Source organism: Lissotriton helveticus, chromosome 3_2 (genome assembly GCF_964261635.1).
Source record: "Lissotriton helveticus chromosome 3_2, aLisHel1.1, whole genome shotgun sequence".
NCBI classification, from domain to species: Eukaryota; Metazoa; Chordata; class Amphibia; order Caudata; family Salamandridae; genus Lissotriton; species Lissotriton helveticus.
In genome coordinates, this window is record NC_136062.1 from 127,420,433 (window position 1) to 127,433,140 (window position 12,708).

General features: G+C 48.5%; 1 protein-coding gene across 1 annotated transcript in view; it reads left to right on the forward strand.

Moving 5' to 3' along the window:
- Positions 1-12,708, forward strand: part of TRPM1 (transient receptor potential cation channel subfamily M member 1) — a 694,024-nt gene that overhangs the window by 622,721 nt on the left and 58,595 nt on the right. The window contains exon 23 of the mRNA XM_078684915.1: positions 7,701-7,721. Coding sequence (XP_078541041.1) covers positions 7,701-7,721 — 21 coding nt within the window. The remainder of the gene's footprint in view (positions 1-7,700; positions 7,722-12,708) is intronic.

The following is a 12,708-nucleotide window of genomic DNA, read 5'->3' on the forward strand; positions in this document are numbered from 1 at the left end:
TACAGAAAAGTTCCTGTGTATGCTCAAAACTAAATTCACAAACTTAACTGTAATTACTTTGGGCCCTTTATGAGCATGGCGGATGGGCTTATCCGTCAGATCGTGACAGATATCCCGTCCGCAGTGTGTTGTTGGCAACAAAGTGCTAACTTTTACAAGTATTGTTTCAATTACTTACCGGTAATTGCATTACACCGACTATGTTTTCCCCTTAATAATTACTTAGGGAGGCTGCCCCGCCTCACAGACACACCAAGTTCCTGAAGTTAAAAAGTCCCGCCCCGCTCGCGACCTTCTGTTAACGGTGATACAAGCCCCCCACCTAATACAGTTGGCCTGGTCATAACAGGGAGGGGAGCGTTAATTAATTATGGGAAAACGTACTCGGAGTAATGCAATAATTGAAGCATTACCTCCTCCTACGTTTTCCCCTAATTAATTACTTAAGGAGACATATCAGGCAATTACATTGACCAGGACAATTGATTATTCATGCACCACTCAGTTTATTTAACCCTTGAACCAAACCTCCTATTACTTCATAGAAAACAGCACTTTTGACACCAAACCCTCCTCCAGGTCAATTTCCTGCATCACTCTGTAATGTCGCACAAACGTAGAAGATGCAGCCCATGTTACAGCCCTAAGAAATGTCAAAGATGCACCCTAAGCATCTGTAAAGGAAGTAAACAAGGCTCTAGTGGATCTACCCTCCATCCCAACTGGACACGGAGTTCCTGCAGCTCTATATGCCAATGCAATCAGAAACCTAATCCACATACTCGGAGTCTGAGTGGAGGGTTTAGTACCCTCCCTAGCAGGCAAAAAATTCACGAACAAAGAAGAGGAAATCCTGAAATCAGAATCTCAATAAAAATAAAGCAGAATAGCATGCTAAACATCTAAAGAATTTACCTCCACATCCTCCGGGGAAGAAGGATTAGTATGAAACACTGGTAAAATTACCTCCTGGTCTTAGTGAAATACAGAATTTAGAAGGGAGGAAAGAAGGACCAGGACCTGATGTAATTTCAACCAGGAAGAACGTTTTAAAGATATGTAATCTCAAATCTAACGCCTTTAGTGGTTTAAAAGGATACTTCTGCAACACCTCCGGGACTAAAAAGAAATCCCAAGATAGGTAAACTGGCCTTGCCAGAGGTCTGACATTCAGAAACCCCTTTAAAAACCTTTGAACAAGCACATGTGCATCTTGCAAACTACCCCTAGGTGTCCAAAAAGCCCTAATGGCTGCCCACTGGATTTTAGGAGTGGAAACCTTTAATACCAGATTAAACCATCCTACAGGAAATCCAGCACATTCACCAGCTCAACTGACTGTGGGACTAAATGCTTAGTCATAGACCATTTCTGAAAAGTGGGCCAATGTCTGGAATAGGAAGAAAGTGTGGAAGCTCTCTTGGAAGCCTGAATGGAGGAAGCCACCCTCTCAAAGACACCCTTTACCGCTAACCCTGAAATTGCAACCTTCATGCTGTCAATGTTTTGACCTGAAGGCAGGGAAACGCCGGATTGGGGGGGGGGGGGGTATAACTACTGAAAGAAGGAATCTCTTGCTGATCCTCAATGACATTATCAGATGGTACCAAGCAGAGCAGGGCCTTGCTGGAGCTACCAGTATCACCACAAAATCCTCTCGCTTCAACCAGTTCAAGAATCTCAGAAGAAGAGATAAAGATGGGAAGGCTTTAAGGATACCCTTTGGCCAAAGAAAAGACAGGGCATCCACTGCCCAAATCCCTCTCCTTCCTAACCCTTGAATAGAACTGGGAAAGAAGGGCATTCTGAGCTGATGTAAACGAATCTGCTCCTCCTAATAGGAGTGCACAGGCGCTTAATAATGTGACAATTCCATATCTGTCTGACATCTAGATACTACTTACTACTACTTCACGCATTATGCTCCAGGGTCAAGTACATCTAATGCTACTTTCTTGCAGGAGCTTTTGACAATATTTACTTTACCTCACGTTAGTGACTATTACTGGCCCCTCCAGGTCTTCTGGGTTACAACTGTGGACTTTGACTAGTCCTGTGAGATGAAGACCTTGTCCCCTTTTCAAAGTATTTGGTTATGTTTCTTCATGAATGCAATGATTCTTTCCACATGTTGATAAAGTGGTTTACACATGATTGGGCATAGATTGGTCTGTTTAATGTGTTTCCTTGTGGGTACCCGGTGTGCCCTTTTAAATTCAAAGTCCTTTTGAAAGTTTCTGTCTGTGTTCTATAAGAACCATTTCTCCAGAAAAAGGATGCAGGATCCCGTCGCATCTTCTTCGTCTTTAGGGATGCCAAAGTTGTGAAGGTTCCCCCTTCTGTTTTTATCTTCCTATGTTGCTAGCGCTCTGGTTAGGGTTAGAGTTGTGCTATTATGGGTTGAGATATTCTTGCGTGATTTGTCCTCAAAATCTTCAAGGTTGCTGATTCTGCTTTCTGTCTCTGCAATCCTTGTGTTGATTTGTTTGATGTCTGAGTGAATAGCACATATGTCATTTAGCATAGCTTCTATGTTATGCTTTCTGGATTTGGCTAGGTCATGAACGTCAGCCAATTTTTTAAGGATCATCTCCATTGTTGTGTTAATGTCATCTTTTGTGTTTGATTGGCGAGTCAGGATGTGGCGGGTGAGCTATGACTCTCTCCAGGCTAATTTTAGAGTCTTTATCTGCCATTTTGCTTGAGAGAGCTCCCAAGATGCTTTTATGTCTAGAGATCGGGTTTGCTGTAGCCTGGTAATGCTATGATTGAGGCTTATTGAGAGTAACAACTGGGGAAATAATTAAGAAAGCCCTGAAAGAAGCTGTTGTGCGCCTCAGTCAGTCCATTGAAAATACTAGCATATTTCCTGTGATACTGAGAGCTTAAATCCAGCAGAGTAGTCATGGTGAAAAAAGAAGCACTCCTCTGTTTGTGACAGTGCTGCTGTTAGCTCCTGTGGATGACTCAGGCACAGACTGTGACTGCGTTAGTAGTGTCCTTCTGCTTCCAATGGGCCTCTGTTTGTGTGCTCTATATTATGGGATAGAGTTAGGTGTAGATAGGTCGCTCTGTCACTCAGACTGTCACATAGAGCCACTGAGCCAGCACGTACGGAACCAGGACTCAAATTTCAAGCCTCCCATCGTACCAAAAAGAACAAGCGTTATAAATCCCAATGGTTCTTTGAGATTGTTGAGGAGCTGTTTAGCGCTAATGGCAGGGAGCGTAAGGCAGTTGTTGATTAATTAATTGCAGCGCGTAGCAGGTGTGCCTGTTTCAGCGTGTACTGCAGGAGCCGGTCTTGGCCACCCTTTTGAGTAGTTGTAAGGGGCACAGAGAAATGCTAGAGTGCATATGCACTGTGAAAAGCGGTGAAAGGTTGTGCAGTTCGGCGGAATTGCAGGAGAACTGTAGAGCTCAGGTGTTAGAAAGCATTAACCCCTTCCACGCTCATGACGAGCTGGGCTCGTCATGAGGTAGCCTCCTCGCACGCTCATGACGAGCCCAGCTCGTCATGTAAAGTGCGTTTTAAAAAATCTCAGCGTGCGAGCGGAATTCCGCCCGCACGCATGCGGTTAAGCGCACATTCAGGTTACAATTCACAAAGGCTAGCCTCAGAGCACATTGCGGGAGATCATGGGGTTCCCCATTCTGGATGTTGGGTGTTGCTATGTGTTAGAAATGAGATCCCTGGCTGGCCAGGGCTTGCGCCAAAGTCAGTCAGAGACCACCACTTCCACGTCAGGGCAAGGGAGTTACACGCCAAGATAACCCCTGCTCACCCCCTTGATAACGTAGCACGAGCAGTACGGCTAAACTCGGAGGCGATGTGAGTTAAGTGTTTGCGCACGCACCCCCAGCAACAACACCGAAGGCCCACCACAAAGGAAACTCCACACAAGGTTATGTATAAAAATAGCCTTTGTATTACACCAAACACATTAGATAAAAACACACACTTTACAATGTGCCAACAGGCACGGGCAGAATTTACAGGGGATATGTACAAGACAGGGCCACCTGGACCATTGTCAGAAAATAGCACTTTTAGAACTTAGCACTTTGTAGAATTAGCACTTAGAACATATAAGAATAATGACTGTAGCACAAAATAGCACACAACCAGTAACTACTGGTAACCAGGTAAGTATCACCTATGCAACCCTAACCACCTTAGGAAAATGTTACGCAGGGAACCAGGACCTCACTAGCACCACCTGTACTAGCAAGAATAACCCCCTAAGTATCACAATACCTGTAGGGGTATAAGCACATGACACATGATGCACAACATACATTCAGAGGTGTAAGGAACAAGGCACATGATGCATAAACAACACATTCAGAGGTGCAGGGAAGGAAAACACATGATGCCTAAAAACATTCAGAGGTGTATCAAATAACACAATTGCGCAAAAATCACATTAGTCACCACCTGTGACTGTCCCTAGGCCAACTGGCCTCTCTAGGGCTAGGATGACCTGTGTCCCAAAGTCAGGGGGGGCCTAAACGTAGCAGCTGCCCACGAAGTGCTGGGCAGCTGGAGAAAATGATGGGGCGAACGTGGGAGCCTCGCAGGCTCTGGACAACCGACTGCCCCCTCTTGGAGCCTCGCTGGGCTCTCGACACAGCACTGCCCCTGAGCCTCTCTCGGCTCGAGAACAACAAAATGTGCCCGTTGAGCCTCGTGGGCTCGAAGAGATGTGCCCCCCAACGTTGGAGTCCCTCACGGGGGACTCGGGGTAAGCAACTGCGAGCCTCTCGGGGCTCTGAAAGAACAATGCACCTTGAGCCTCTCAGGGCACATCAACAATGGGGGCTCAGGCGTCGGAGTCCCGCTCGGCGGACTCTAAAATCACAATGTGGCCCCAAGAGCCTCGGGGGCTCTACAGACACGAAAATGCCCCAGGGGCGAAGATCGGGCTACTGGGGGGAGGCGGACACCGGCAATGTGTCCAGACGCCCTCCCTCTCTTGCAAATCAACACCACGGGCCCCCACTCACCTGGACCTGTGGCAGGGGCTCCCCTGGCCGGTCCCGTGCTCTGGACAACTGTCTGCGGGCTGGGTATCCTCTCTGGCGGCGGGCGGCGCTCTCTCACTCAGGAGAGCCTCGCGGGGGACCAGGCAGCTTAGAAGGCTTCTCCTCTTCCCTCCGTGGACTGCGGGGGCGGGACTTCCGCTCCATCTCCCAGGGCCGCGCTACCATTGGCCGGCCAGTTAGCTGCTTCCGGGTCGTCGTGGGCAGTGCGGCGGCCCGAGGGGATGCTCTTGTTGTCGGCGGCAATCCGGGGTGGGCTCCCGGTCTAAATCAATAATACAGCGAGGTGGGCACTCGCTTGGGGCCACCAAACAAAATAGCGGCAAGGTCCCTGGCGGGGTGGGCACCTGCCAGGGGACTTTAAAATCGGCAATCAGCGGGGCAAATGCCGTGTGGGCACCGGCTGTGAACAAAAAGCGCTCCCAAGCGCTAGGACGAAAATAAAGCGCTCTCAAGCGCTAGAGGCCCAAATAAAGCGCTCCCAGGCGCTAGGGGCCAACAAGCCCAGCAAAAGTCCTCCAGGAATTCAGCAAGGCAGGGGGTGGGCAAAGCTGGGCCAGGGGCCAGCTCAGTGGGCCCTCCAGGCAGGAAGGCAGTCCCAAGTGGTGGTTCCTCCTGGCGCCAGCAGCAGCAGCACCCCCCCTCAAGTAGGATCAGGAAAAGAGAGAACAATTTGTAAGGGGACACAGCCCCTTTTTATACAGTTAAACCCTTTGTCTGGCTTCAGGGTGAGGGGAAAAACCAGTCGCAGCTGGTTTGTGAGCACTCTTGATGTGCTCAGCCCCTAACTCTATTCACTGGCAGGGCTAGGGTCATTAGACGCACCACAGGGGGCGGAGCCAGCATTGTGTGGGGAAAGCCCAGCCCTATTCAGGACCCAGGTGCACTCATCCCCAGCCCTCAGCATGCTAATCTCCACACTCACCACCGGGCAGACCCATCATGACTCATGGAGCCTGGCATCCCAGCCAGCTCCAGCCAATCACACGCCAGCACCTGTACAGCACACACACAGCCATGTCTTGAAGTGGCATTTCCACACTAGACACACACACGCCGCATACATCATTTCGCAGCATTCAATCACACATACCAGACTCGAGCCTGTACACCCCATGCATCAGGAACTACCAGGGACACATACATTCCCCATGCATTCCTATGGGAGGGCAGGCCAACCTCACCACATGCACTCAGAGTGTGCACGCACTTTCCACTGGGACACAGTGAAAGTGCGCAGAAACCAAAAATCACCATCACCAGGACACCATTAAAAGCAAAAAGTTTAGGGGTGAACCTGCCAGAAGGGCCAAGTCCAACACTATGCATCTTAAAGCAATAGTCGCACACTTTACAAGAGCTATTACCATGAATCAGAGTTGCGAAATTTGAAGGAATAAGTAGCTTGCAAATGCGGGCGGAGATCCGCTGCACATTTGTTAGGGGAAGCCATTGATATTAATACATTTGAAGTCTATGTAATGGATCGAGTGTATCGCTGGCGAAGGGTGTGGGCAGCCATTTTAATTATGGGTGTTGCATTACCAGTAGTATTGTATGGCATGGCCATCTGGTGTACCTACCGTTGCCCCAGCTAGAGCATGCTAAGGAGCCATTTTGAAGACTATTGCAGCCTCAATCGCCTATGGCAGAGCTCCGCTACCGCTCCAATATTATTCAGCATGCGAGTATTGTATTGTGCAGTCGGTACGTTAGGACAGATGAGGATTTCTTACTTGGTGTTTAAATCAATGTTGTTGTAGTCCAGGATTTACGTGATGTGAGCAATGGTAAGTGTTCACATGGCTCGGTCGGTTGCGTGTTGGTAGTCGCAGAGCACTATGGCGGACCTAATTCGAGGTCAGCATCAGAGTTCAGTTTGGGGATTTGCACCAAGATAATAGTACTGCTAGATGATTTAGCGATGGATCCGTTCCCATCTGCAGGCTCACGCTGCCAACTTTCTCCTCGGCCAAGCTATGCCCCTCGTGAGTAATACCGTTTTAATGGTAATAACCAAGAGGTATTCTAATAACTTATGCTTCTTTCCATTTCAAAAGTACTGGATTTATTACTGACCTCTCAAAGTTAGCAATTCTTCCCTAATCAAAGACATTTGTTTAATAGGAAATGAAGTATAACATGAATCTGTGTAATTATTGAGAATTTAGACAAAATAGTTTGAAAGCATCACTGAATACATTATAAACGTTTTTGTATTGTTGCTAGTGTCAATGAGCTATCACTTTAAAAGAGTGCAACATAAATCTATTCAAAACAATGATAATCAGAACAGGAACATTAAATCCATTAAAAAATATACTTGCTGACATTTATTTAAGAAGGTAATAAAGTATGCAAAATAAAAAATTTACTATAATGTTTCAAGGCTAAACTCAGAACATTTGTCAATTAAATGTGATTCAAGCAGGTGCATTGATCTTTTAAATACAAAGTGTTCATGCTTTCTCGAAATTTTCTTTTTAAACTACAACATTTGGAGACAGTGTTTTGAACTCTACTCTTTGTTCTGTTTTTCAGAACTGTGCTAGCAATACATCCATGTTGTCTCTGCATATCAATAGTAATTGATGTCCCTTGACCTCTTAACATATTTCCTTGTCTGTCTTTTTTTCGGCTGCTGGATTGCTGTGTAGTCTATGCAATGGAAATAAACCGTAAGTCAAAGTGGTTAGGCGAATAGTTATGTTTATAAACTCTTTTTTTCAAATGTATTTACAAAATACTGTTGCAAATGGGCTATGTGCACTCAAAGCCACCTTTAGAAAAAAAAATCACAGTTAGATGCGGTGTGTGTCCTACTCTTTGTTTCTTTTTAGCAATATTCACTGAGTTGAGCGTTTAATCAAAACACTGTCCCTGATATTGAAAACTCTCATTTGTAAATTAACTTTTAAAATCTTTTCTTTGCGCATTGTGAATATTTCCCCCCTAATTTGCACTTTCTTCAAAAACCCACCTCTGTGAATACTTTGGTAATTGGCGCTCCTTCCCACACTTTCTGCAGTAGCAAAATTTGGATCTATCACTAAAACTTTAATTGTGTTGGTAAAGTGTGGGAAATGCACTTAAGAAGTTTGTACATCCCCAAAACGGCACACTTGAAAGAGTTTGCACCTCGTATATATGGAAGTTCGCAAGAAACTTCCCTGACACAACCCGAGATGCACCAATAAGTACCTCTTAAGAGAAAACTTAACAGTGCATAAATTACTCACACATACGTTTTACACACTTAATTTGATGACATGCCAGTTTTTTTGTGAATACAGTGTAACGTACTCCCTTACGCCCTTTTACAGGTGTAAGCCAGTCATTCCTCTGTAAAGTTTCTTCCTCAATGAGGCCAATGGGCCTTGGCCAAGATGGCGACCGAGCGGTAGAACTTTTCAGGAGCTCCGCCACCTGCTACCTTTTTTGCCACATGAACGGGATCACCGGGCCCGTGGTACCAGGCAACTGCCTCCCTGGGCTCATGGGGGCTGTCTGAACTCGGCAACACCATTGTTTGCTGCCTGTAGGTACCAGAACGACTGCAGTGGCCTGGTGTACTCTCGGAGGGCAGGGATGCAAGATAGCGCTAACGCAGAGCGAGGCCAGATGACCGGAGATGAGCGGGAGTTGTGCAGCCTGAACTCCGTCCAAGACACAGCGAGAAGGACGTGTGCTCACAGGCGTGACTATGGGCGCAGGGTTGGTTCCTCCCGGATGTGCTGTGGCGGTGGAGGGTACGGTGATCGCTGGGCCCAGGTGAGGAGAGCCACGGGGCGGTGCAGACCCTGCAGGTGGCTTGTGACAGCCTCGCCGGATCCCGGAAGCGCGTCCCAAGCTGTGCCTGCGAGCTCCCTAGACAGGAGAGTTTGCATCTGTTTGAGGCTGGTGGACACTGTGCGACCAGCAGCAGAGAGTTGGACGGTCTTGTCAGTGCTGTAGGTCCGCAGAGACACACTGTGACACAATAGTGCTGGCCTGGGGTGCTGGGGGCGACCCTCGCCAGGGCACTACAGTTGGACCGCGGCCTACTGACTCTGGCTGACTTGGTGATTTTCGGCTTAGTGAGTCAGTATGCTTGGGCGCAGCGGTGCGCCCCCCCTCCCAACTCCCCCCACTAGAATACATATTGCAGTAAAGGAGCAGATACTAGAACCTCTTGCAAAGCCATACGTAGAGGGGGCGTGTTCTGCGGGTCATTGACCGCTCCACCAGAGCAACCCGCCCCTACTAGATACAGCCTGAGGGGCTGCCAAGAAAGATGAGACCATTAAGGGCCTGCTCACCAAACCCCCACCCAAGAAGATACAGACTGGCGAAGCTGCGGCCCTCACAGATCCATATCAAGCGGGGGATGAGTCATCTGTAACCAGGTGCTTCCTCGAAGCCCTATTAAACACTTTAACGATGGACATCGCCACCCTGAAGCAAGAAATAACTGCAGACGTTAAGGAACTCAGGATATAAATGGGCACGCTGGAACAAAGAGTCGACACCTTGGAACAGATCAGTGACTCTCAGAACAAGGAATAAGACGCCCACCGCCGTGAACTTTTAAACCTTCAAGATAAGAACGTGGAATTGTGGTACCAAGTGGAGGATCTTGAAAATCGATCCAAAAGGGGCAATATACGCATCGGGGTTTTTTGCTGCACTCTTCCATTATGTGTCACCAGAACTAGCGGTACTGAAAATATTCTTTGATTGTACCAGCGAGTTCACTAGGGATGCCTCAGGACATCCTTACCTGTCTCCACCACTATAACCAGAAGGAAACGATCATGAGAGCAGTCCAAGATCATGCTACTATACAATTTGAAGGAACTAAGGTGTCGCTCTACCAGGACCTGTCTCTCATAACACTACAGAGACGCTGTCAGTTAAAACCCCTAATGGAGATGCTGCAAAATAAAGGCATCAGCTACCTCTGGGGTCATCCCTTCCTCCTCACCTGTGAGTGGGATAATGAAACACATTCTATTTGTACCATGGAGGATGCGATGGATCTGGTTAACTTGGCCACTACCGACTCAGGAGCCGGTTCTGACTCTGGGCCGAGGAGGATGTCTCCCTCTACGACCTAGTCGGGTCGCTTCCTCAAATCAAGACGGAAGAAGATGAATAAGCCAACCAATTCTGAAAGTCGCTAGGAAAGAGAAGCCCTGTTGCAACAGATTCAAGACCGGGAGGGAGGGGCAGGGAGCCGGATGGACGTGGCTCGTCTCGGCTCCCGGTCCACGCTGCTCTCCTGAGCCTCCAGCTGCAGCCGACCCGCATTTCAACTGCCGGGAAGCACACCATCAGCGGGCTGAACATGCGGGGAACAAACTGGGCGTTTTTCAGCGGCTGCTGAACTGTCCCTGCGATCGGGAGAGTTGCGGATGGACCCCGGCGCTCGCCAAGATGGCGCCCACCACCCCTCGAGTGGTGAGGATGCCGGTGAGGGGATCGGGGAGCCTGGGGAATGCCACGCCGCTTCCAGTGAAGCCAAGTCTGCGCACACCGAGCAGCGACAACCGCAGCAGCAACCACTGCGGGGCCATGCAGGTGCAGCCTTGGACGGGGATCGGCGATCACGGCAGCCACCATGAGAGCCTTGTGGCCGGCGCTGAGGCGCAACTGGTGCCGAGGAGCGCGGGGCTCCCTCCATGGAGCCCGGGCCGCGAGGTCCCGCCAGAGTCGACGTTAACACCGCCTGAGGCTCACCTTCTGCTACTTTCACTTCCAGCCGTCTCGCCCTCAGCACAGGGATGCCAAATAACCGTGATGAAATATGAGGACGCTTCATCTTACAGCCACTCCACTGCTGTTACAGTTCCGTATTACTAGGTACAGGCTTTTCTTTGCTGTCTTAACCTGGGGTTGGGGTGCGCCATCCTGGACTGCGTCTCTGGCACTCACGCAGACTTCCACAGACATTTGGCGTGCAGCCTGAGGGGCACTGCTGCCCTTGCGACCCAGAGACTGTGCCTTTGAACATCCTCGGCGACTCTGCTGCTCAGTGGCATCTAATTGACTAATTTTGGTTTCGGTGGTCCCCCAATCCCTTTCCCTCCTTGCTCCTGTGCCAGCCCCATCTGCTCTGCTCCTTTATTCATGGACTTGTTTACTTTCTTTTGTCCTGGCCACCGTTTTGCTGCTGCTCTAGGCCACTTCTTTCTCCTGACCCTGGCCCACCATCTTGTTCGTTCCCTCGGCCTTTACCCTTCTCCCTCATTTCCTCCTTGACGATCCTCAAATGTTTCTGATTTGCCTTTTTCCATACCCCAGTATCCCTCCCTACTCCCACCCAATTCTACTATTTGTATCTATATGTATATAGAGATAACTCTAATCACTAGTATATGCAGTAGACCATTGTACTCTCTACCATTCCTATGTGACGCTTAGAGTCTATCCATTTATATCGCTTCCTTGAGTGACTCTCTTCCTTGTGTGACTTTACAACTTGTACATTTGCAATTTTTTTCTGTTTGTATCTTTTATGTAACACACGTAATCCTAAGTCCTTATGTATTGAAACTGGTTCTTATGTATAGCGCTCTGACACCTTCGGGTAAAGTTCGCGCTGTATAAAATCGCATTAAATAAAAATTAAAAATTAAAAAACCGGATTCACTGGGGAGGTGGGAGATCAATGACTAGAGGCGCCAGATCTGACCCTTCACTGTGGACAGCCCTCGTGCACATCACACAGTTTCTGGATGTTACTCTACTGGGAGCTACTGGTTCCGGGACCCACTTGTGATGTCAGGTCTGTGCTCTTTGTATGAAACGGCAGAGCCAGAGGCTTGGGTGACTAGATGATTCTTCAACCTCGGAGTTGGTGTCATGGACCCTCTTTCTTACATGATTGGCAACCTATAGAGGGGGATTGCTGGAGAGTTCCAGTTCGATGTTCGATTTCTTTCTTCTCTTTTCTCTCTCTCTCTCCACACCTCTACTACACCAACCTCAGATGCTGTCAGCTCTAAATGCTACCTAAGCGCAATCCCCTTTGGAGAAAGATGAACACATAAGTCACAGTGTCCCCGTTTCATGCTTTTCCACCAGCTGCAATACGAGAGGCCTAAATGCACCAGTGAAACATATAGCACTTCTAACGATGCTGCTGGAGTCAAAGTGTGATATATGTATCCTGCAGGAAACCCATTTACTTAAGTCTGATTGGCGGCGAATGAGATCCCGATGGTTCGATTGCCAATACTTCTCAGCTGGGGTTTGGCAAAAGGTGGAGGTATCATTCCTAATAGCTACATATTTTGCGGGTAGGGTGATCCTTACACAGGCTGACGTCCCGGGTTGCCTTCAGTCTCTTTGTATTGCTCTGAGGTCCCACATGTTCACTCTTGCCACTATATATGCTCTGCAGATTCCAGCGTCAGTCGCCCTGGCCGCGGCGCCACACCTCTTCCACACAGGAAATTGCTGGGATTGACATGTGGAGGATTCCCTGGTTGCCCACATCCCACTGGCCCATGGGAATATACATCTGCCCAGTGCTCCGTGCTGTGATGGGCGCTTGGGACAAAGTACAAATACCGAAGACATTGTCCACCCGCATCTCATCGCAAACCCCGACATTGGGGAACCAAGATTTTCCACTGGCGTCCAAGGGCACAGCCTATTTTGCATGGCAACATGCAAACTGCA